We start from the raw sequence: 26,548 nt of genomic DNA on the forward strand, positions 1-26,548 counted from the left end.
GAAATTCTGGCGTATCTGATTCTTTGAATCAGGCGCCAAGATACGACGCCTCACTTACGCCGTCGTATCTCCTACCTGAATCTGGCCCAGAGAGTCCAGTGTAATAAAAAGATACTACCTTTATTGTTCTGGACCTTCCAGTGCCAGGAGAGGCTTGAACCTGGGTGGGTTGGTTCGGCAGGGTTTTTTTTATTTGTCTGCAGCTCCTTTCTTTCAACGAGTCTGGTGGCCTGGTGTCCGACCAAAGAAAGGAACAAGGGCAAGAGAGGAGGGTCCCCCTATTTATCAGCTAAATTAAGGTGGTACTGGAAGACCGGAGGAAGGGGTTAACCCATTGTGTGCTGACGTGAGGCTGGCCAGGAAAAAAGGTACCAGAGTGCCCCACTTTTACTTCTTATACAAGATGGGTGAACAAATGTGCCTTGCTTAGAGGAAAACAAAATACTTTACCTTCAATCTATTATGATGGCTAATGCTGCAATTTAGCACCTTTGGTACAGTATATACAGGTGACAATGTAATTCAAAAGGATCACCAAACCGTGCTTGCAATTCTTGCTATTAATTCCAAAGCTTGCATTAATTAAAACTACAAACAGAACATTTCCAAGCACACTTAAAACATTGTTTACCCTGCCTAACAATTCACGTTAAAAACAGATGGTTTAGTTTAGCACACATTTGCACATATAAGTGAAAGCCACATGCCCTGCCAAGGCTCTTCTGCATATTGCAGTTCTAACTCTATATTTGAGAGAAAGGATGAGCTCCGGCGTGTTCGCACAGTCCACGTGCAGAGCTCGCCAGGAAGTCTGCACGGCGCTGCGCTAATTAAAAGCAGGGAGACATTGTCCGATGCTCGGCTGCAGAGATCGGGAAATGTCTCCCTGCCTGTGGTTAGTGCAGTGCCGTGCAGACTTCCTGACGGGCTCTGCACGTGGACTGTGCGAACACGCCAGAGCTCATCCCTATTTAAGAGTATATATGGCTTATATAGCAGTGGATAAATTAAGGACAGGTTTGCCTGGAGGGAGCCTATTCCTCCTTAAAGGCACAGGGACACTTTGATTACCCAGCAAGAGCACAATGACAGCTAAAGACATCCAATGTGTCCCCACACCAAATCCAAATACAAGCTGTACAGATAAATGACAACCACCCCTATCTATAACTAGTCTTTGCAGTAAGGTGCACATTGCACATCACAAACAATAGAACATTTCCCAGCACTCTTACCAACAAGCCTGTAAAAAACAAAACAAATGGACCTGTCTAAGAATTCTGTTGATTAATATTAACAACACATATAAGCAACTTTTCTTATTATATCATTTCAACGTTTCAGGTTTGACCCTTTATCAAGCCAAAGCATGAGTTGGCCATTACACAAAAACTTTGTGAAGCTTTTTTTTATTGTATATACATGCATTATGTTTTAACTTCTTCCTCTCTAATTAGATAAGCTATGCATCAGCACACCCAAGCCTGAGCGACAAGGTACAGTTCCCATCTTTCCTAAGAACAATTCCCAATGATAATTATGAAGTTCTTGAAATTGCTAATTTGGTGAATTACTTTAACTGGACATGGGTTGGAATCATAACTACAGATAATGAATTAGGTAGATCAGGCTCCCAACTCCTCACTAAGGAGATAGAAGGTAATGGAGGCTGTGTTGCATTCCTTGAAATTCTACCTATCTACATCTCTATGGAATCCGTGAACCGAATCATTGATGTTATCAAGAAGTCAAAAGCCACAGTAATTATTGTATACTCGACCATGGAGAATCTTATTCCTTTAATGGAGGAAGCTTCCTTTCAAAATGTTACAGATAAAGTGTGGCTTGGCTGTGGAAGTTGGTCAATAACTTCAGACTTTCCTCGCCCAGACATCTTAACAACTTTAAATGGCAGTCTAGGTGTGGCACCATCAAGTGGAAAAATTCCAGGTTTTAAAGAATTTCTTTACAGTATACATCCAACCAAATATCCAGATGATATCTTTATTAAAACATTCTGGGAGAAAGCTTTTGGTTGTGCTTGGGCTCCATACTATCCTTATAATACATTTTTAAACACATCTGCAGATGGAAGGCATTGGTGCACAGGGGAAGAAAGATTAGACAGCATTGATCCCAATATATATGATGTTTTCAACTTTAGATACACTTACAAAACTCATAATGCAGTGTTTGCCATTGCTCATGCTCTACATGAAATGCAATCCTGTGTACCAGGACAAGGACCCTTTGTGACTGGATCCTGTGCAAATATTTTCTCGCATAAACCCTGGCAGGTATGTTAAATCTTGTTTAAAATGAACAGGGAATGGATTATGTTAGTCTTGTTTCTAGTATCTTAAATGTGTCATGGTTATTTGATGAATTGAACTCAGATTTCTAGTAAAGTAAGCCCATTAAATCAAAGAAGAAAACATGACTTTCTGAAAGGCGAGTTCCAGGCTTTTTTTATGTTTAAAGTCAGCAGCTACAAAAAGCTACAAAAAAAAGCTACAAAAAAGAAATGTGCCGTCCGGAGCTCCGCTCCTCTCCCCCCCTCTCCGGCCGGTGTCTTCATTCTTAGTGCAGGCACCCGGCCGTGACAGCTTTCAGCTTCACGGCCAGGCACTCACTGCATATGCGCGAGCGGCTCTGCGCACTGTGATTGGCCAGGCGATCGCCTGGGACCGGTTGCGTGTCCCAGGCGATCGCCTACAGGGAGGGGCCGTTGTAGGCGATATGACGTATTGCCTAAGCAGTCCCTGGGCGGAAGGAGGAAGTGGAACAGGAAGTCCCACTCCTCCTGAAGCCCCCACTCCCCCTCCAAAAAAAATTGCATGCCAAATGTGGCATGTAAGGGGTCAAGGAGTGGATTAAGCAGAAGTTCCACTTTTTGGGGGAATTCCGCTATAAATTTGTCACTTGCCTCTAAATTATTTAGCTTACCTTTTTCTTTTCTTTTTTATCATAGGCTTACTTTAATCCATCCAAAGGCATAGCTAAATATTGAACAGTAGTCATGACAGTATGCCAGACTGTTTATACCTTGTTATCAAATCAATCAGTGCCAGGTAGATCCTCCTATCACCCAAGCTTAAAGAGGAAGTAAACCCTGATGGGTGTTACTTCCTCTTTGTTTCCCTGTAAAGGTAAAGCATAATAGGCTACTATTGGGGTTGAGCGAACCCGAACTGTAAAGTTCGGGTTCGGTACGGACTTTGGGTTTTTCCCAAACCCGGACCCGAATAATTGGAAAAAGTCTGGGTTCGGAGTTCGGGTATGTTTTGGCGCGCTGCACGGCAGCCAATCGCCATTCGTGTTACTACTGTGACTGGGAACTGATCACAGCCATGCCTACTTATGGCATGGCTGTGATTGGCCAGTGCAGCATGTGACCCATCATGTGACCAGTCTCTATAACAACAAAAACCTGGGGAATGCCCAGGGAAAAACCAAGCCTACTTACCGACCAGCTTGCAGAAAACCAATTAACCTGTCTACAGTATGCGTTAAAAACAGGGGTTCGGTCCGCACGCATTTGCAAACGCATGCATGAGCCACAGAGCCGCGCCAAGGCACCCTGTAATCTGTGGTCCTAACACTAAACAATGGAGGCACATGCATTTTAATGGATAGACAGGGGCAGGTGAACTGAAGGGGAGCCACCCCTCCTTTAAAGGTACAAGAGCACACCAAAGCACCCAGCATGTAGCACAATGGCTGCAAAGGTGTTGGTGCACTGATGGACCAATATAAACACCACAGGTGAAGCATAAACATGTCCACTGCCCCCATCTATAGCTGACCAGTCTCTATATTAGATAGAGGCACACAGCACAGATCATCACTCTGCTTCACTCATGATAGGGAAAGGCTGCTGGAATCTGCTGCTTAGGGGAAAGTCTTAGGTGTATCTGGCTCGTTGTCACTGTGCTTCACTTATGTGAGGGAAAGGCTGCTGAATCTGCTCAGGGACAGTGTTAGGTGTATGCTGCTATGCTGCTCCAGAAATATCAAGAAGCACACTTTATTTCTTTGATATCTGCATCATCTTATGGCATCTGGCTCGTTGTCACTGCTTCACTTATGTGAGGGAAGGCTGCTGAATCTGCTTAGGGACAGTTTTAGGTGTATGCTGCTCCAGAAATATCAACAAGCACTCTATTCCTGTGACATCTGCTGTGCTTCATGTAGTTTAGGAATTTTGTTCAGCTATAGGGGCAGTTTGCAATCTATAGGTGACTCTGAATATTTCAACAGCACTGCACCTGCCACACCACCTGTGCACCTGTGATATACTGTGTTTTTGTCAAGTACATCGTCAGGGACAGGTTCCTGAAATATTTTTCCTATAGGGGCAGTCAGCAATCTATAGGTGACTCTGTATATTTCAACAGCACTGCACCTGTCCCCTGTGATATACTGTCTGTGCAGTACATTGTTTAGGGCTGGGTTCCTGCTTCTTGCTACAGCTAGAGAAATATATAGGTGAATCTCTGCCTATTTCACCAGCTTACACTATTTTTGTATTTAAAATTTCTCAAAATTAGGGCAAGACCCTACATTTCAGAAATATATAGGTGAATCTCTGCCCAATTCACCAGCACTCCACCTGTCCCCTGTGATATACTGTCTGTGCAGTACATTGTTTAGTGCTGGCTTCCTGCTTATTGCTATAGGTAGAGAAATATATAGGTGAATCTCTGCCTATTTCACCAGCTTACACTATTTTTGTATTTAAAATTTCTCAAAATTAGGGCAAGACCCTAAATTTGAGAAATATGAGGAAAACGTCAAATAAGGGACGTGGCCGCGGTCGTGGTGCTGCTGGTGGAGCTTCTGTTACAGGGAGAGGACGTGGTCCATCTGTGCCAGCTACAAGCACAAGTGAAACACCTTTCTCAGGTGCGAGTAGCCGACATAGCCTGTAGCGGTATTTGGTCGGGCCTAATCCAGCTCTACGAATGTTGAGGCCAGGAGCAGAACAGGCGGTAGTAGATTGGGTTGCTGACAGTGCCTCCAGTTCCTTCACATTGTTTTCCAACCAGTCTTGTGCTGAAAGCTCAGAGTTGGCGCCTGCAGCCGATGTCCACCATCAGTCTTTCACCTCACCCCCTTGCAAATCAGCCAAGCAGTCTGAGCCCCAAAGCATGCAGTCTCTTATTCTTTTTGATGAGTCTGTTGGCATGTGTTCCCAGGGCCATCCACCTAGCCCAGCCCCAGAAGGGGAAGAGATTGAGTGCACCGATGCCCAACCACTTATATTTCAGGATGAGTTCATGGGGGGACCATCACAGCACGTCTTGCATGATGATGATGAAACACAGTTGCCAACTGCTGGTGCTTTTGCAATTGTGCAGACCGACAAGGAGGGCAGTGATGAACACTGGGTGGAAGATGATGTGGAGGACGATGAGGTCCTCGACCCGACATGGAATCAACCTCATGCAGGTGACCCATGTAGTTCGGAAGGAAGAGGCGGTGGTCGCACAGAGCCACCAGCACAGCAGAAGAGTGAGCAGGGTGCCAAAGCAGAGCGTCTGTCCCCTAGACAGTACACCTGCTACTGCCCAACGCAGCAAGGGACCGAGCACACCAAAGCCAGGTCCAAGGAGTTCCCTAGAGTGGCAGTTCTTCACACAATGTGCTGATGACAAGACACGTGTGGTTTGCACGTTGTGCAATCAGAGCCTGAAGCGAGGCATAAACGTTCTCAACCTGAGCACAACCTGCATGACCAGGCATCTAAGTGCAAAGCACGAGCTGCAGTGGAGTAGACACCTCAAAAACCAAGAAAGGTCTCTGGCTCCTCCTGCTTCCTCTTCTGCATCAGTCTCGGGCCTCTCTGCCTCTTTCCTGTTTGGGGGGAAAAACCACACACCACGCAGGAGTTGTGGAGGGACATGGAACAACAGACCGATGAGTGGTTGGCGTCAGTGAGCCTCAAGCCGGGCCTGGTGGTGTGCGATAACGGGCAAAATCTCGTAGCAGCTCTGGGCCTAGCCGGTTTGACGCACATCCCTTGCCTGGCGCATGTGCTGAATTTGGTGGTGCAGAGTTTCCTGAGAACTTACCCCGATATGCCACAGCTGCTGCAGAAAGTGTGGGCCGTCTGTGCGCACTTTCAGCGTTCTCACCCTGCTGCTGCTCGCCTGGCAGCGCTGCAGCGTAACTTCGGCCTTTTTGCTCACCGCCTCATATGTGATGTGCCCACAAGGTGGAACTCCACCTTGCACATGCTGGCCAGACTGTGCGAGCAGCAGCAGACGATAGTGGAGTTCCAGCTGCAGCACGCACGCGTGAGTCGCTCTGCGGAACAGAACCACTTTACCACCAATAACTGGGCCTCCATGCGAGACCTGTGTGCCTTGTTGCGCTGTTTTAAGTACTCCACCAACATGGCCAGTGCCAATGACGCCGCTCTCAACATGACTATCCCACTTCTATGCCTCCTTGAAAAAACGCTACGGGGGATGATGGAAGAGGATGTGGCACAGGAGGAGGAGGAGGAGGCATCGGGATCATTTCCAAGGCTTTCAGGGCAGTCATTCACAAGTGGCTCCGAGGATGGGTTTGTGCACCAACAAAGGCCAGGTACACAATTGTCTAGCAAGGGCACAGTTCTGGAGGATGACACGGTGGAGGATGAGGAGGAGGAAGACATGGAGGAGGAGGAGGAACCATGTTCACAGCAGGATGGCATCCAGACCAGCTCATGGCCATTACTGGTGCGTGGCTGGGGGGATACAGAGGACACAGATGATACACCTCCCACAGAGGACAGCTGTTGGTTGCCTCTGGGCAGCCTGACACACATGAGCAATTACATGCTGCAGTATCTCCGCAACGACCGGCGTGTTTCGCACATTATGACAGGTGCTGATTACTGGGTGGCCACGCTGCTGGATCCCCGTTACAAGGACAATGTACCATCCTTAATCCCCTCACTGGATCGTGAACGCAAGATGCGCGAGTACAAGCGCACGCTGGTAGACGCGCTGCTGGTGCAATTCCCACCTGGCAGCGGGGGCACAGTGGAAGCAGAAGGCGAAGGCAGAGGAGGAGGAAGAGGTCGTCAACGCAGCAGGGCACTGCCAGCACCTCAGAAGGCAGGGTTAGCATGGCCGAAATGTGGAAAAGCTTTGTCAGCACGCCACAACAAACAGCACCACCAGCTGATATGGAACGTTTTAGCAGGAGGCAGCATTTCAGCAACATGGTGGAGCAGTATGTGAGCACACCCCTACACGTACTGAATGACGGCTACGCCCCCTTAAACTTCTGGGTCTCCAAATTGGGCACATGGCCTGAGCTTGCCCATTACGCCTTGGAGGTGCTGGCCTGCCCTGCGGCCAGTGTATTGTCTGAACGTGTATTTAGCACGGCAGGGGGCGTTATCGCAGACAAGCGCAGCCGCCTGTCCAGAGCCAATGTGGACTAGCTCACGTTCATTAAAATGAACCAGGCATGGATCCCAATTGGAGTTGTCCGTACCTTGTGCAGAATAGACACCGGGTCGGCCTTACCCAGCCATTGTTTTTTTCTGAGCTTTCTAGGGTTGCCATCTCATCCCTTTCAAAGCAAAATCATATTAATTACACAGGTTCTCTGTCTGATTAAGGTGCTGATAATTAAACTCACTTGGTGCCTTATTGACATTAAATTAGCCCCAGAACCTGTGTAACTCTGTGTTCAGGTTTAAAGGGATGAGGTAGCAACCCTAGATCTGTCTCACTATTTTGGGGTTTACCCTAATTTAAAAAATAAATCAATTAAAAACCAAAACCTGCTGTGTTGGCTACCTCCTCCACCGCCGCTTCCACCTTCCGTCACATTCTTAGGCTTGCGCACTGCAACTGCTTTCTTTAAGTCCCACCAGAGGTTCTCAATCGGATTTAAGTCTGGTGACTGCAATGGCCACTCCAAAATGTTCCAGCCTTTAATCTGCAACCATGCTCTAGTGGAGTTGGAGGTATGCTTGGGATCATTGTCCTGTTGAAAGGTCCAACGTCTCCCAAGCCTCAGGTTTGTGACGGACTGCATCACATTGTCATCCAATATCTCCTGGTACTGAAGAGAATTCATGGTACCTTGCACACGCTGAAGCTTCCCTGTACCTGCAGAAGCAAAACAGCCCCAAAGCATGATTGACCCCCCGCCATGCTTCACAGTAGGCAATGTTCTTTTCATCATAGGCATTGTTCTTCCTCCTCCAAACATAGCGTTGATCCATGGGCCCAAACAGTTGTAATTTTGTTTCATCAGTCCACAGAACACAATCCCAAAACGTGTGTGGTTTGCCCACATGACTTTCGGCATATTGCAGTCGACTCTTATTCTTTGGAGACAGCAAGGGGGTGCGCCTGGGAGTTCTGGCATGGAGGCCTTCATTACGCAGTGTGCGCCGTATTGTCTGAGCAGAAACTTCAGTACCCACATCTGACAAATATTTTCTCAGTTCCTCAGCAGTCACACGGGGACTTTTCTCCACTCTACGCTTCAGGTAGCGCACAGCAGTCAAAGTCAGCATCTTCTTTCTGCCACGACCAGGTAGCGTTTCAACAGTGCCCATTGCCTTGAATTTTGCATTTACTACTGTATTACAAAACCAATTGATGTCATATTAGTTGCATATGGTTCTATCCTTGTAGGATTTCATTCTGAATACAATTACAAATGTACACTAAATTCCCTAAAACCCTTTACAGCATTGGGGGGTTCAATAATTTTGAACAAAACTGTATGGACCTCGTTCTCAAAGGTCAAAAATCATTATATTTTTTATTTTAATTTTTTTGTATGTTATTTTAACCACTTCCCTACCGCCTCATTGTGAAATGACGGCGGCAGGGACCCCTTCTCGATCCGGGTGGACGTCATATGACGTCCTGCGTTCCCGGCGATCTAGGGCGTGCGCGCGCCCGCGGCGGCGCTCGTGACCCGGCGCAGGTGCCCGGCGGCCGCGATTGCCGCCGGGTGCCCGCGATTGTCGGTAATCACGGCAGGAGTGTGGATCTGTGTGTGTAAACACACAGATCCACCTCCTGTCAGCGGTGAGGAGACCAATGTGTGTTCAGAGCAACACACATCGGTCTCCTCCCCTTGAGAGTCCCCTCCCCCCTACAGTTATAACACATCTTAGGACACATATTAACCCCTTCCTTGCCCCCTAGTGTTTAACCCCTTCCCTGCCAGTCACATTTGCACAGTAATCAATGCATATTTATAGCATTAATCACTGTATAAATGTGAATGGTCCCAAAAACATGTCAAATGTGTCCGATGTGTTCGCCGTCCGATGTGTTCGCCGCAATGTCACGGTGACAGTAAAAAAATCGCAAATCGCCGCCAATACTAGTAAAAAAATTAATAAAATAAAAATGCCATAAATCTATCACCTATTTTGTAGACGCTATAACTTTCGCGCAAACCAATCAATATATGATTATTGCCAATTTTTTTTTTACCAAAAATATGTAGAAGAATACGTATCGGCCTAAACTGAGGATTTTTTTTTTTTTTAATTGTGATATTTATTAAATAAAAAAGTAAAAAATATTGTGTTTTTTTTAAATTGTCACTCTTCTTTTGTTTATAGCGCAAAAAATAAAAACCGCAGAGATAATCAAATACCACCAAAAGAAAGCTCTATTTGTGGGAACAAAATGATAAAAAAATTGTTTGGGTACAGTGTAGCACGACCGCGCAATTGTCATTCAAAGTGCGACAGTGCTGAAAGCTGAAAATTGGCTTGGGCAGGAAGGTGCGTAAGTGCCCAGGATGGAAGCGGTTAAGTTATTTCCCTATCCACATTTATTTCCAGAGTACTTGCCATGCTCTTCCCGACATTTTGCAGCCCTCCAGCCCCTTCCCTTAGTTTTTTAGAGACCTTTTTGTAGTCAAAAGTCCGGGTCCCCATTGACTTCAATGGGGTTCGGGTTCGGGTCAAAGTCCGGGTTCGGTCCCGAACCCAAACTTTTATTTCAAAGTCCGGGTTCGGGTCTGAACCCGAACATCCAGGTGTCCGCTCAACTCTAGCTACTATGTATCGCATAGTAGCCCATTATGTGACACTTACCTGCAGGAGAAGCCCGCGATGTCTCCGTCTTCCTTGCTAGTAGTGAGTGGCCATTCTTCACCCCTCTTCCTTCCGAGGCCGCAAACAACGGCAATGTAACTGGCCGGAGTCGCGTGATGTCGCTCCTGCGCATGCGCGCAAGAGCCGCCTTTAATGGCATGATTTAAGATAGAAACGGCACAGCATGCCCTTTCTAACACCGGCACATGCACAGGAGAAATCACTGTACAGCGATTTGCAAATATCGAAAGAAAGAAAAAACGCTCAGGTGTGGAAACCTTCAGGGTAATTGCTTCTCCCAGAACCACGGGTGCAGGCAATGAATGTGAGATTGCAAAACAAAAGAACAGATTCTTCTGGACAGCCGCACTTTGAATAAAAATTGCCTTTATTGAAAAAATCCAAAACATTTTAAAAAACAGCACTACATGTCACAGCACACCGGCAGAGTTGACGCGTTTCACACTGTGTTTAATCATAGCTCATGATTTTAATATATTTAAAGGTATTTCATTCATCTGTGAACCCTCCATTCATAGAGCACTTTTCATTGATGGTGTCATTAAGGGGTAATTTCACATCTGGTTGGGGATTGTGCAGCCTGAAGCTGGATGTTGAAGTCCTCAGACAGCACACCCATGCAAGCTACAGCTGGTACAGGGAAGAGTAGAGATAAGGAGATGGGTAAAGCACAGAAAACATAACTCACAAGAAAGGCAGGAGTATATTGCAGCACTGGTGTGCTGATCTTACAGTAGGTAACAGAATACTAGTAAGAGACACTTACAACACTGGGGTGTAGGGCTCACAGGAAAGCAAGAGTATCCTACAGCAGTGGGATGCTAAGCTTACAGGAACATAGGTTTAATGAGGAACAATGAGGTTCACAGTGGTCCCGGGAATGCAGGAACACAGGATAACATTTGGGAATATGAGGAGCTTAGGACAACAAGCATACCTATTGGAACTGAAAATAACCACTTGCCCACTGGTCACTTGAAACCCCCTTCCTAACCAGACCAATTTTCAGCTTTCAGTGCTCTCACATTTTGAATGACAATTACTCAGTCATGCAACACTGCACCTATTCAAAATGTTTGCCCTTTTTTTCACACAAATGGAGCTTCTTTTAGTGGTATTTAATCAACACAGGGTTGTTGTTGTTTTTTTGCACTATAAATAAAGTACGAAAATTTGATAACAAAAAAATGCATGTTTCTGTTCTAAAATTTAGCAAATTTAGTAATTTTTCATCATAAATTTTGGTCAAATGTTATACTGCTACATACCTTTGGTTTAAATAACCCAAAATCGGTGTATATTATTTGGTCTTTGTGAAAGTTATAGGCCGCGTACACACGATCTGTTATAACCGATGAAAACGGACTGAAGGACCGTTTTCATCGGTTAACCAATGAAGCTGACTGATGGTCTGATGTGCCTACACACCATCGGTTAAAAAAACGATTGTGTCAGAACGCGGTGACGTAAAACACATGAAGTGCTGAAAAAAACGAAGTTCAATGCTTCCAAGCATGTGTCGACTTGATTCTGAGTATGAGCGGCCTTTTGACCGATGCTTTTGCATACTAACGATCGGTTTTGACCTATCGGTTAGGCGTCCATCGGTTCAATTTTAAAGCAAGTTCTCTTTTTTTTTTTTTTTTTTTTAACCGAAGGATAACTGACCGATGGGGCCCAAACACGATCGGTTTGGACCGATGAAATGGTCCTTCAGTCCATTTTCATCGGTTTTGACCGATCGTGTGTACGCGGCCATAGAGGTGCCAATCACTGAAAATTGATTACACCTGATGTACTGATTACCTATCTCATTTCTTGAGGCCCTGAAACATCAGGAAAGTACAAAGTACTTTTTGGAAAGTAGACATTCCATGGTATTTAGTAAGAGGCATGGTGAGTTTTTTTTTTTTTTTTTTAAGTTTTCATTTTTCCCACAATTCTTTGCAAAATTAAGATTTTTTTTATTTTTTTTTCAAAAAGTATCATAATAACATGATATTTCTCACACACAGCATATGCATACTTGAAACTACACCCCAAAATACATTTTGCTACTTCTCTTGAGTATGGCAATACCACATGTGTGAGACTTTGTCACTGCCTGGCCACATACAAAGGCCCAACATGCAGGGATACCATCAGGTGTTCTAGGAGCATATCATTTCTTGACTACCTCTTACATTTTTGAAAGCTTTGGAGCACCAGGACAATGGAAACGTCCAGAAAATTGCCCCATTTTGGAAAGTAAACACCCTAATGTATATTCTATGAGGCATTATGAGTTTTTTTAACATGTTTTTTTCCACAAGTTTTTGGAAAATGTGGAAAGAAAATTAAAACATTTTTTTTTCACACAAAGTTGTCAATTTATAAGAAATTTCTAACACATAGCGTAAACCTATCAAAAATTGCACCCTAAAATATATTCTGCTACTGAGTATGGCAATACCACATGTGTGAGACTTTTACACAGCCTGGCCCCATACAGAGGCCCAACATGCAGGAAGCACCATCAGGTGTTCTAGGGACATAAATTTAAAATCTAATTTGACTACCTATTACACTTTTGTGAGGCACTATAGTGGCATGGATGTGACATGGGTGTGGCACAGATGAGCACTGATGTGGCACGGATGAGCACTGATGTGACATGGATGTGGCACGGATGATCACTAATGTGGCATGGATAAGCCATGGATGAGCATGAATGAGCCATGGATTGGAATGGATGAGCCATAAATGGCAATGGATGAGCCACGAATGAGGATGGAGGAGCCATGAATGAGGATGGATGGTTGAGCCAGATCAATGCTGTGAAAACTTCAGATCCAACCCACAACGCTTCTACGCCACCTACCTCCTCTCCTCGCACACTGTACCGATCGATGCAAAGAGATGGGAGGAGCTGAACTGCACATGCTCCGGTTTGCTGACAACTGATCAACTCGTCATTGGACAAAGCGATTGCGTGGTAAAGGGCCGATGTAATTGGCCCTTTACTCCTGATCCATGACGCGCCGGATCTGGAACTCAGACTTCCCCTATTCTTGTAGGCAAGCCAGGAGTGGTGAAATTTGTCAAGGAAGGTTGGCTTTTGGGGGTAAACATTACTGCATGCAGTCAATTGATTGACTTTAAAAAAAAAAATACTGCAAGAGGAGCTAAGTGGAGTGAGGATGAGATTTTTTTTATATATTCAACGAACATGTAGCTAATTGAATCAACAGCAGATGGATAACCAGTCTTGAACACAAGTTTTGTAGAATAATAAATAACAGCAGGATCTTTCAAGTTAAATCTATGTAACTACCAATACCAGCATGCCTGCTGATCTGTAGAAATAGATATGTAATTCCACCTATTCATCCTATTACAGACCTCATACCAGCCAGTGACCTCCTTTACCAACTACAGCCTATGCTGGCATTAGGGATGAGCTTCGCGTTCGATACGAATGTATGTTCGACTCGAACATCGGTCGTTCGATCGTTCGTTCGAAACTCAAACAAAATGGGTCGTTCGCGCCAAATTCGAGTGACGCAAAAGGTCCCATAATTCACTGCGGCGTTGAGCGCTGATGATTGGCCAAGCATGCTGTATATCCCGAATGCTTGGCCAATCACACTGCGCAAAAAATGAAGAGCCATAATTGGCCAAAGCCAGGGTGGCTTTGGCCAATTATGGCTCAGGGGGATTAGTACATGCCCCACACTATAAAAGGCAGCCTGCACGGCGGCCTCGTGTAGTGTGTTCCGGCTTTGTAAAAGAGAGGAGCAGTCAGACAGTTAGAGAGAGAGATAGATAGAGACACAGTGTCTTTTCTACCAGATAGATAGATAGATAGATAGAGCAGGAAGGCTAGTCAGTATAGTTAAATCTACAGTTTGTAGAGAATATATTCACATCCCTAGGAGTTGTCAATATATTTATAAACTGTATAGCTCAGCTAGATCTGCTATTAGTATCTGTAAGGCAGGAGATTGTTCTTCATGCAGTGCTCTAACGTGTTGTATTGCCTGCATTAGGGATTAGCTTAAACATAGTACTCCGTGTTATTCAACGTGTGCTAGTTAATTGCATATACATGCATTACCTGTTACTGCACGTGTGCAATTTATTTGCACAGAAACGCAGTCGCTGTTAATGCAAGTGGGCTATTGAATTGCACAGAAACGCAGTCGCTCTTACTGCGTGTGTGCTGTTTAATAGCAACTAAACGCAGTTGGTGTCACTGCGTGTGTGCTGTTACATAGCACCTGAACGCAGTAGCTCTTACTGCGTGTGTGCAGTCTACTAACACCTGAACGCAGTTGGTGTGACTGTGTCTGTTTTGTTACATAGCACCTGAACGCAGTCGCTCTTACTGCGTGTGTGCAGTTTACTAACACCTGAACGCAGTTGGTGTGACTGCGTCTGTTTTGTTACATAGCACCTGAATGCAGTCGCTCTTACTGCGTGTGTGCAGTTTACTAACACCTGAACCCAGTTGGTGTGACTGCGTCTGTTTTGTTACATAGCACCTGAACGCAGTCGCTATTACTGCATGTGTGCAGTTTACTAACACCTGAACGCAGTTGGTGTGACTGCGTCTGTTTTGTTACATAGCACCTGAACGCAGTCGCTCTTACTGCGTGTGTGCAGTTTACTAACACCTGAACCCAGTTGGTGTCACTGCGACTATTTTGTTACATAGCACCTGAACGCAGTCGCTCTTACTGCGTGTGTGCAGTTTACTAACACCTGAACGCAGTTGGCGTGACTGTGTCTGTTTTGTTACATAGCACCCGAATGCATAAATATGGCTGGAAGGACAAAGAGAGGCAGAGAGTCACGAGAATGAATGGAAAGTAGCCGCGCTTAGGAAACACTAAATGGAAATATGTAACAGTATTAAAAACCAAACATAAAATAAGGATAAAAATATGAGACTGCAGCCCCCCCAAGAATGTGATCCCCCTAGAGGATACAGAAAATATTGGTAATGGTGTGGGGGTAGTGGCGCTGTCTAAATGGAGGCTGGTAATACCCAGAGGTGGTATGAAACAGACTATATTGACCTCAAAAACGTGTGTGGTTATAGTGTCTAAGATATAGTGCCTCCTAGTGTTAATAAGTGATGTACCAGTGATAGAATAAATAACATGGGTGTTGTTAGAACCACATGCAACACATAACATCAATTAGTGCAAAAATGCAAATAAATATGATCAACGTTGAATGAAAGTAATATAAGGTGGTGACAAACAGCACGGATGCTGAAAAAGTGTCCAAAAGGTGTCCAGTGATGAAAAATATCCAAAAAATATATACAAAAAATGTACAAAAAATATAATCAAAAAATAAAGGTATTAGACCTTAAATAGCAACAGTCCGTATAGATGAACCAATATTTAAATAAAGTGACCGCAGTCCAAATGATGTATCAAAGGTGATAATAGGTGAGCATGTGACTTTCCAGGCAGATAGGTGATCACAGTATGCAGTAGTGCAGTGATGCGAAGTGGATCCGGTGCTCCCCCTCCTAGGTCCCTACTCACCAGAGACACTCACCCCTGCAGGGGTAAAGTGCATGAACGTAGAATATATCCAACCGACTCGGGTCCTCGCTCTCCTGATGGGTCCTATAGTCCAGCTGGTACCAAAAGGTCCTAGGTGGCCAAATTCTTTTATCTGGCTGTTACTAGGCAGTATTCATAATCTGCTTATTTCCAGGAAATAAGCAGATTACGAATACTGCCTAGTAACAGCCAGATAAAAGAATTTGGCCACCTAGGACCTTTTGGTACCAGCTGGACTATAGGACCCATCAGGAGAGCGAGGACCCGAGTCGGTTGGATATATTCTATGTTCATGCACTTTACCCCTGCAGGGGTGAGTGTCTCTGGTGAGTAGGGACCTAGGAGGGGGAGCACCGGATCCACTTCGCATCACTGCACTACTGCATACTGTGATCACCTATCTGCCTGGAAAGTCACATGCTCACCTATTATCACCTTTGATACATCATTTGGACTGCGGTCACTTTATTTAAATATTGGTTCATCTATACGGACTGTTGCTATTTAAGGTCTAATACCTTTATTTTTTGATTATATTTTTTGTACATTTTTTGTATATATTTTTTGGATATTTTTCATCACTGGACACCTTTTGGACACTTTTTCAGCATCCGTGCTGTTTGTCACCACCTTATATTACTTTCATTCAACGTTGATCATATTTATTTGCATTTTTGCACTAATTGATGTTATGTGTTGCATGTGGTTCTAACAACACCCATGTTATTTATTCTACCACTGGTACATCACTTATTAACACTAGGAGGCACTATATCTTAGACACTATAACCACACACGTTTTTGAGGTCAATATAGTCTGTTTCATACCACCTCTGGGTATTACCAGCCTCCATTTAGACAGCGCCACTACCCCCACACCATTACCAATAGAGAGTCACGAGGGCAAGCAGGCTCTGCATCTAGAGGTAACGCTGGTGGTGGATGTGGTGCATCCTCTTCAGCAAGTGGCCGTGGCCGCTCGCCCTTCTTTTCGGGAGCTGGCCATGTTGAGCCTCAACATGCAGAGAAATTAGTGGAGTGGATGACCAAGCCGTCCTCATCCTCCTCATCCTCTCTCACACAGACTGATCATAGTTTGTCTGGCAAAGCAGCTGCCAAGGCATCCTCTTCCCTCTGCACAATGGCATCACACAATCCTTCTCTAGTCCCACCGTGTCCTCCTGAGGAGTCCCCCGAACTGTTTCAACACAGTGTTGGGTACATGCTGCATGAAGATGCGCAGCGTTTTGAAGACTCCGATGACGGAACACAGATAGAGGAAGGCATTGATGTGAGCCCAGGGAGAGGGGGTGGCCGAGAGGGACAACAATCTGGGAGTGATGTTCCCCCAGCTGGAGCATACTGCCAGGTTGTCGACAGTGATGATGAGGAGGGAGGTCACTGACTCTACCTGGGTGCCTGATAGGAGAGAGGAGGAGGAAGAGGAGGAGGAGGAGGAGGAGGAGGACTGACACGTACCTTGGGAGTGAGCCTGACGTGCAGAGGGAGACCTCTCGTACCACCCTGGTTCCGGGATCACTGGGGTTGAGACAGTGACCGTAGGAGCACAGTGGGGTATGAGTGCCTGCAGAGTCTCTGAGATTGGAGATGAAGTCTAATGAGAAGGGCTGGAGCGCTGTAGGTGTAGGTCAGCTGGATGCAGATCAGCGGACGCAGGTCACCGGAAGCAGGTCAGCGGATGCAGGTCAGCGGATGCAGATTAACTGGTTAGCAGGATGCTGGTCAGCAGGATGCAGGTCAGCGGATGCAGGTCACCGGATGCAGGTGTGCCTGAGAGCAACATGCACATGCAGGTGCAGGCGACAGCAGGAGAGGAGTCAGACAGGCCAGGTCATACACAGAGGATCAGTACAGAAAAAAGCAGCAGGCAAGGAATGGTCAGATTTCAGGCTGAATTCGGCAACAGAGGATCTTGCAGACAGGTAAACAGAGCAGGTCAGGACTGGAGATGGCAGCGGAGTCAGAAAGCCAGGTCAGAATGATGCAGGTTCAGGATCAGGTCTCCGGATAAGATGCAGATCAGACAGCAAGGACACAGTGCTGCTGAGGGGTTTAAATAAGGCAGCCTGTTGCCAATCATTGGAATCAGTCTGCACTGTTAACCCTTAGGTGGCAGATCCCTGACATTCCCCCCCCTTATGGGCAACCTCCGGGTGCCCAAAAGAGCTATTTTTTGAGGGTGGCTTCGGAAGAAGGCCTGGATCAGCTCTTGGGCATGCACATTCTGCTTGGGTTGCCAGGAGTTCTCCTCTGGTCCATACCCCTTCCATTTGACCAAGTATTGTAGTTGGTTACCTCTTTTCCTGCAGTCTACGATAGCCTCCACCTCATATTCCTCGTCTCCATCAACCATCACGGGTTCAGGTGGCCCCGGTCCTCTGTCTGGGAAGGGATCAAGTACTGTGGGTTTCAGCAGGGACACGTGGAACACCGGGTGGATCTTAAGTGAATTAGGTAAGATAAGTTCATAAGACACTTCATTTAGTTTTTTCTTGACTGAAAAAGGCCCAATAAACTTTGGTGCCAATTTCTTCGAGGGACAAGCCATTCTAAGATTGGTAGTAGACAACCACACTTGGTCACCTGGTTGGAGACACAGTTCGCCTCTTCTCTTTCGGTCATATATTCTCTTATTAGTTGCCTGTGCCTTGACCATAGTCTCTTGTAACAATTTGTTGTTGCGACCCAGGAAGTCAACAGTATTCTGTACTGCTGGAACCGGAGATTCAGGGATAATGTTAGGTAAGAAGACAGGATGGAACCCATAATTTGCAAAAAATGGAGACTGACCCGTAACCGAGTGACTGGCATTATTGAAGGCGAATTCTGCCAACAGTAATAGTGCTACCCAATCGTCCTGAACAAATGTGGTAAAGCATCGTATATATTGCTCAAGAGTCTGGTTCGTCCTCTCGGTTTGTCCATTTGTCTGAGGATGGTAGGCAGAGGACATAGATAGTTCAATTTTCAGGGCCTGGCATAGTGCCTTCCAAAAGCGAGAGGTGAACTGGACCCCTCTGTCAGACACAATGTTGGTTGGAATTCCGTGTAGCTTTACAATCTCCCGGATGAACACCTGGGCTGTTTCCATGGCAGAAGGCGTCTTTTAAGGGGTATGAAGTGGGCCATCTTGGAGAGGCGGTCGACCACTACAAAGATGGCTGTATGTCCTTCGGATGGGGGTAACTCGACTATAAAGTCCATGGCTATCATACTCCAGGGACGGTCAGGGACTGGTAATGGTCTTAGAAGACCCAAGGACTTGGTCCTAGCAGATTTGCTTTGGGTACAAACAACACATGACTTCACATATTCTTTGCAATCCTTCTCAAGCCTGGGCCACCAGAACATGCGCTGAATCGGGTCAAGGGTCTTGTGGACCCCGAAATGGCCAGCCAAGGGATGATCGTGACACAGGCTCAGAACTTTGGTCTGGAAACTGGCCGGTACAAAGATTTTACTGTCTTTCCAAAGTAACCCATCCCTGGGTATCAAGGACACTCCTGGCGGACTGGGCATTCCTGCTGAAACTTGCTTTAAGCTGGACATCAGATCTGTCTGGACCAGCAAAAAGTTGCCTTCGGATAGAATAGTATCTGGAACTGAGGCATCTTTTGGATCATCGAACATGCGTGAGAGAGCGTCTGGCTTGGTGTTTCTTGATCCTGGCCGATAGGTGATGTGAAATGAAAATCTGGAAAAGAATAGCGCCCACCGTGCTTGACGCGGCTTCAGGTGCTTGGCAGTTCTCAAATACTCCAGATTCTTGTGATCCGTATAAATAAGTATGGGATGTGCTGCGCCCTCTAAGAGATACCGCCACTCTTCTACTGCGGCCTTAATGGCCAAAAGTTCACGATCCCCCACATGAGATCTTTGAGGCCTTGACGCTGGGAGATAACTGCCCCTACCACTGTTTCCGAAGCATCTACCTCGAGTAGGTAAGGTAGTGCGGGATCTGGGTGGCTCAGGATGGGAGCAGAGGTAAAAAGTTCCTTCAGTGTAGAAAAGGCAGCCTGGGCCTCGGAATTCCAGTGGAAACGGATGTTCTGCTTTGTGAGCTGAGTAATGGGGGAAATGATTGCAGAGAATCCTTTTATAAATCTCCTGTAAAAATTGGCAAAGCCAACAAAACACTGCACCCCTTTCTTGTCTGAGGGTGCAGGCCAATCCAGAACAGCTGTTACCTTTTTTGGGTCCATCTTAAACCCCTCCGTGGAAATAACCAAGCCCAAGAACTGAATACTCTGCCGCTCGAATTCACACTTTTCTGGCTTGGCATACAACCCATGCTGACGGAGGCGGCAGAGTACCATCTTAACGTGTTTCCGGTGTTGATCCAAGGATGTGGAAAAAATCAGGATGTCGTCAAGGTAAACGATTACAAAGATATCTAGCCAGTCTCTGAAGATATTGTTTACGAAGTGCTGAAAAGTGGCCGGGGCATTGCACAGGCCGAAGGGCATCACCAAATACTCAAAGTGGTCGAACCTGGTACGGAAGGCCGTTTTCCATTCGTCCCCTGCACGGATACGAACTAAATTATAAGCCCCTCGAAGATCAAGTTTAGTAAAAACAGCGGTAGTTCTCTCTGGAACAGCTCGGGCACCAGGGGTAAAGGATACTGGTTCTTAACTGTCACTTTATTTTGTTCCCGGTAATCCACACAAGGACGTAAGGAGTGGTCTTTTTTCTCCACAAAAAAGATTCCGGCCCTTGCTGGAGAGGTGGATGGCTGGATGAATCCCCTCCTAATGTTCTCGTCTACATATTCCTTTAAAACCTCTAGTTCCCGTTCGGACAGGGGGAAGATCCGCCCAAAGGGGATCTCGGCTCCAGGCAATAGCTCAATTGGGCAATCATATGAACGGTGGGGAGGAAGAGTCTCAGCCCCCCCGTTTGCTGAACACATCTAAAAACTCGTGATAAGGCTTGGGTACTTAACTCTGTATAAGATTCCCGGCATAGCAGCGGGCCAGACACCTTAGGAAGTGAGGGTAAGCAATGTTCTTGACAGTAAGAGGACTGGAAATTTATTTCCCCGGTGACCCAGTTAACTTGCGGATTGTGGGCCTGGAGCCATGGTAGGCCGAGGATGACCGGGAACAGGGGAGATGCAATTGCATCGAGTTTCAGAAGTTCCTTATGACCCGTGGCCGTGACTACGGGTAAAAATGGAGTCTCCTGGGTGACCAAGTCAGATTTAATACGGGAACCAGCTGCCAGAAAGATGGAGAGTCCTTGTGCCCTGTGCTGGAGTGGAATGCACTGTTGGTTGGCAAAGTTCAAATCAATAAAGCAACTACATGCTCCAGAGTCTATAATTGCAGTAGCAGGCACAGTCCTTCCTGGGAGCTGGAAAGAGATGCAAAGGGCCAGGTGAGTTGTATGGGCAGAGGGTGCTGGTTGGCTGGTAGGCGAGATGGACAAACATCTTTGGGTTTTTACTGGACATGAATGTACATAGTGGCCGGCCCCCCCACAGTACAGGAAGAGATTAAGCCGTTTCCAGTGTGAACGTTCCTCAGCAGATAACGAGGGTCTTATTAAACCGACTTGCACTGGTTCAGGAGAGATTGGCAAAGATCTAGCTGAGACAGGTCTGTTGGCAGCAGGATGTGTGGTCATGACCACACGGGGTAACATCCAGATGGGACGAGTCTGTTTTATTTTTTCTGCACTGCGTTCCCGAAGGCGCCGATCTATCTGGATAACCAATGCCATTAGGTTCTCCAAAGAGTCTGGTATGCCAACTCGGGCCAGTTCATCTTTTAAACTGGTGCCGTAAGGCTGCATGATTCCATTGGGTATCTGCACTCCAGCGCCTAAAGTCCATTATATAGTCCTCGACCACTCTGCGGCCTTGCTGGAGTGCATGAAGAGCAGCTTCGGCTGTGGAAATCCGTTGGGGATCCTCATAAAGGAGCGACATGGCCTTGAAAAAGGACGACAAGGAGTCCAGTGAAACATGACGTTCTTCAAGCAAATGATGTGCCCAGGACTGAGGTTCCCCCAGCAGTAATGAAATGACAAACCCCACTTTAGTAGTTTCCTGGGAGAACGTTAGGGGTTGCAGGGAGAAGTACAACTCGCATGCATTGTGAAACGCCCGAAACTTACTTTGGTCCCCGGAGAACCTCTCTGGGATGGGGACCCTTGGCTCTGGAGGCAGCATTGTTATAGAGGGTGCAGAAGTGGCTTCTGTAGGTATCCTGTTGGTAGGTGGATCCGTGGTGGTAGCCTGGTGTTGCATTTGTCCCTCTAAGCGTGCATGGCCATCCTGGAGACACTTCACCTCTAGAGAGAGATCAGAGAGGAGTTGGCAGATCTCGGTGCAAGAGGTCCCTCTTGCAGGCTCAGGCATGGCTGTCTGATACTGACACGTACCTTGGGAGTGAGCCTGACGTGCAGAGGGAGACCTCTCGTACCGCCCTGGTTCCGGGATCACTGGGGTTGAGACAGTGACCGTAGGAGCACAGTGGGGTATGAGTGCCTGCAGAGTCTCTGAGATTGGAGATGAAGTCTAATGAGAAGGGCTGGAGCGCTGTAGGTGCAGGTCAGCTGGATGCAGATCAGCGGATGCAGGTCAGCGGATGCAGGTCAGTGGATGCAGATTAACTGGTTAGCAGGTCTGCGGACGCAGGTCACCGGATGCAGGTCACCAGATGCAGGTGCGCCTGAGAGCAACATGCACATGCAGGTGCAGGCGACAGCAGGAGAGGAGTCAGACAGGCCAGGTCATACACAGAGGATCAGTACAGAAAAAAGCAGCAGGCAAGGAATGGTCAGATTTCAGGCTGGATTCGGCAACAGAGGATCTTGCAGACAGGTAAACACAGCAGGTCAGGACTGGAGATGGCAGCAGAGTCAGAAAGCCAGGTCAGAAAGATGCAGGTTCAGGATCAGATCTCCGGATAAGATGCAGATCAGACAGCAAGGACACAGTGCTGCTGAGGGGTTTAAATAAGGCAGCCTGTTGCCAATCATTGGAATCAGTCTGCACTGTTAACCCTTAGGTGGCAGATCCCTGACAAGGACGAGGCACAGGCACATCTCCAAAGAGGCAGGATGCCCTCCAGGGGTCAGCCTAAGGGCAGCACACCAACTGCATTACGTGGCACTGCTGTGTCTCAACGGTACAGCAAAAGTTCTTTGGTGTGGGATTTTTTTGAAACATGTCCATCAGATCGTACCTTTGCTGTTTGCAACATATGTCTCAAGCATATCTCGCGTGGCCAAAACATCACCCGCTTGGGCACCACATGCTTGTCCAGATATATGTCGAGCTGCCATGCAGCTCGTTGGCAAGCATACCAGAAAGACCCACACCAAAGACCGAAGCGTACTTCCCCTTGCCCTTCTGTGACCTCCAACCCCACTAGACCCCCAGTCCTCTCTGAAGCCTGCACTGAAGTTGTAGAAATAGGTGTGTCACAACCTAGTAGTGGTAGTACATGCGGGCAATCTACTGATAGTACCAGACAAATTTCCCTGCCCCAGCTGCTGCAGCGCCGAAAGAAGTACTCCCAGCCATCCCCATGCCCAGCGTTTGAATGCTAGCTTAGCAAAATTGCTAGCACTTCAACTGTTACCTTTTCAGTTGGTAGATTCTGCCCCCTTCCATGAGTTTGTGGAATGTGCAGTACCTCAGTGGCAATTACCCAAACGCCACTTTTTCTCACAGAAGGCGATTCCGGCTCTCTACCGGCATGTGGAAGGCAATGTCCATGCATCGCTGGACAGGGCGGTCAGTGGTAAGGTGCATCTTACTGCTGACTCATGGTCCAGCAGGCATGGACAGGGACGTTACCTGTCTTTTACGGCCCATTGGGTGACTCTGCTGGCAGCTGGGAAGGATGCAGGACAAGGTACAGTAGTTTTGGAGGTTGTTCCACCACCACGCCTCCAAAACACTACTACTGCTTGTGACACACCTCTCTCCTCCACCCCCTCCTCTTCTTCTTCCTCTGTGCCTCTTTCTGGTGATGTTTCCTCAGAACCAGCCATGCTCCGTAGGCGTACGAGGGGCTACGCAGGAATGCAGGCCAAGAGATGCCATGCGGTGCTAGAGCTGGTGTGCTTGGGAGACAGGAGCCACACTGGGGAAGAGGTTCTTTCAGCTCTGCAGGGGCAGGCTCAGAGGTGGTTGATGCCACGCCAGCTGAAGCCTGGAATTGTGGTCAGCGATAATGGCACCAACCTCCTCTCTGCCCTGCGACAGGGAAAACTCACCCATGTGCCGTTTTGCGCATGTTCTCTATTTTGTGGTGCAGCGGTTCTTGGGCAGGTACCCGGGCTTACAGGATGTCCTGAAGCAGGCCAGGAAAGTCTGTGTGCATTTCCGGAGGTCATATAATGCCACTGGCTGACAGACTGGCTGACAGACCTCCAGAGGGAATACAACCTGCCCAAGAATTGCCTAATCTGTGACATGCCCACCAGATGGAACTCTACGTTGGCCATGCTGCAGCGGCTGCACACGCAGCAGAGGGCCATCAATGAGTACCTGTGCCAATATGGCAGCAGAACTGGCTCAAGGGAGCTTGTTTTTTTTTCACCACGCCAGTGGGCCTTGATCAGGGATGCATGCACTGTCCTGTCACCATTTGAGGAGGCCAGGAGGATGGTGAGCAGTGACAGTGCATGCATCAGTGAGACTGTGCCGCTTATTCACATGTTGGAGCACACCCTACGTGGAATAATGGACAGGGCCCTTGAGGCAGAACAGAGGGAGGAAGATGAGAACTTCCTTACCTCTCAAGGCCCCCTTTATCCAGACACTGTTCCTGCTTGCCCACCTAGAACACAGGAAGAGGAGGAGGAGGAGGATGAGGAGGAGGAGGAGGAGGAGGATGATTGTATCAGCAGCATGGAGGTGGAGCCTAGCACTCAGCATCAACAGCAGCAGCCTTCATCGGATCATTTACAGTCCCAAGGAACACATGGACTTTTACGTGGCTGGGATATGAGGTGGCTGCGGATCCTGTCATCCTCAGTGACCCAGAGGACTCTGCCCCGAATGCCTCTGCAAACCTACGCTGCATGGCCTCCCTGATCCTGCAAAGCCTTCGTAAGGATCCTCGTGTACGTGCTATCAAGGAGAGGGATCATTACTGGCTGGCAACTCTCCTTGATCCACGTTACAAGAGTAAGGTAGCGGACCTTATGTTGCCATCGCAGAGGGAGCAGAAGATGAAACTTCTGCGGGAGGCCTTGCAGAAGGGTCTGTGCAATGCGTTCCCAGAACCAGGGGGATTACCAAAACCTGGCCCTGGACAATGTCTTGCTGAGGCTTCGGTGAGTCAGAGAAGGAGCGGTGAAGAAGGTGGCCGCCTGACCGATGCGTTCAGACAATTTTTTAGTCCGCAGCCCCAAGGTCTGACCGGTTCCAGCAACCATCGCCAGCATCTGGTTTACATGGTCCGGGAATACCTAGCTGCAAGATCCGACTTGGACACCTTCCCCACGGAAAATCCTCTGGCTTACTGGGTCTTGAGGATGGATCACTGGCCAGAGCTTGCACAGTACGCAATTGAGCTACTGGCTTGCCCTGCATCCAGTGTTCTTTCAGAACGCACATTCAGTGCTGCTGGAGGCTTTGTGACCGATCACAGGGTGCGCCTCTCCACTGACTCTGTTCATCGACTGACCTTCATCAAAATGAATCAGGCTTGGATCAACACCAGCTACCAAGCACCTGATGCTGATGTTACTGAATAATAATTTTTTGTTGAAATGTCAGATCCCTTTGAGACTGCTGATGCTGAGTGACTGTCCTGTTATGCTGCTGATGGAATATCCTTCTCCTCCTCACTTTTCTTGCTGATAGCTAGTAAGAAATTTTGTTTTTCTGTGCTCCGCCACCAGTGCCTAAGGCCTAATTTTTCTGCCCCTGTTTTTACAGGGGCGCCTAATAACAATTTTTGATGCAATACTTTGCACGTGGCTCCTTGTTGCGCTCCAATTACAGATATTGGGAGGGGTTGCAGTGTTGTGTTGTGCCTACGGACACATTTTTGTGCCCCTGTGTAACAGGGGCATCTAATAACAATTTTTGATGCAATACTTTGCACGTGGCTCTTTGTTGCGCTCCAATTACAGTATGTTTGAGGGGTGCCCTTTTTTCTACAATTTTTGCTTTCACAAAAAAATAATGGCCACCCCCACCATCCCTAAAATAATTTGAGATATTGTTGCCACACAGCACGTGCGCAAGCAGTATTAAATTACTTTGTTTTTATAATAATTTCATGTTGTGCAGGGATATTTCTAAACATGTGCCACTACTATAGACACACAGCAGGTGTGATATTTGAATGAATTTTTCATTTTTTTTTCACTTTAAGCATCATTAAAATCGCTGCTCCGGAAAAACGGCCGTTTTAAAAAAAAAAAAAATTCCATTGATACATGTTCCCTGGGGCAAGACCCGGGTTCTGAAAGATGTTTTCCAACATTAAATTGAATATTGGTCTTTAAAATGAGCGTTTTTGAATTCGAACGTTCGAGTCCCATAGACTTCAATGGGGTTCTAAATGTTCGTGCGAACCCGCGGTCTGTTTGAACGTTCTGGTGCAAACCGAACCCGGGTATGTTCGGCTCATCCCTAGCTGGCATTAGTGGTTCTACATTTATCACCTTGAGCTAGTGAGGGAGTTAACCTCTACATTGGGACCATATGGAGAAAATGCATGCTTGCAGAGTAGACAGCAGTTGGCTGGCTCAAAAAAACAGGACCGCAGAAACACTGGATGAAAAAGGACAACAGCTGATCTTAAAGGGTCACTAAAGGAATTTTTTTTTTTAGCTAAATAGCTTCCTTTACCTTACTGCAGTCCTGGTTTCATGTCCTCATTGCTCGTTTTTG

The 26,548-nt window shown here is 47.0% G+C and overlaps 1 protein-coding gene across 1 annotated transcript in view; it reads left to right on the top strand.

Annotated features, from left to right (window-relative positions):
- LOC120920161 (extracellular calcium-sensing receptor-like) overlaps positions 1 to 26,548 on the top strand; it is a 122,665-nt gene that overhangs the window by 9,478 nt on the left and 86,639 nt on the right. The window contains exon 2 of the mRNA XM_040332081.1: positions 1,458 to 2,297. Coding sequence (XP_040188015.1) covers positions 1,458 to 2,297 — 840 coding nt within the window. The remainder of the gene's footprint in view (positions 1 to 1,457; positions 2,298 to 26,548) is intronic.

The sequence above is a fragment of the Rana temporaria genome, chromosome 13 (assembly GCF_905171775.1).
Source record: "Rana temporaria chromosome 13, aRanTem1.1, whole genome shotgun sequence".
Lineage (NCBI taxonomy): Eukaryota > Metazoa > Chordata > Amphibia > Anura > Ranidae > Rana > Rana temporaria.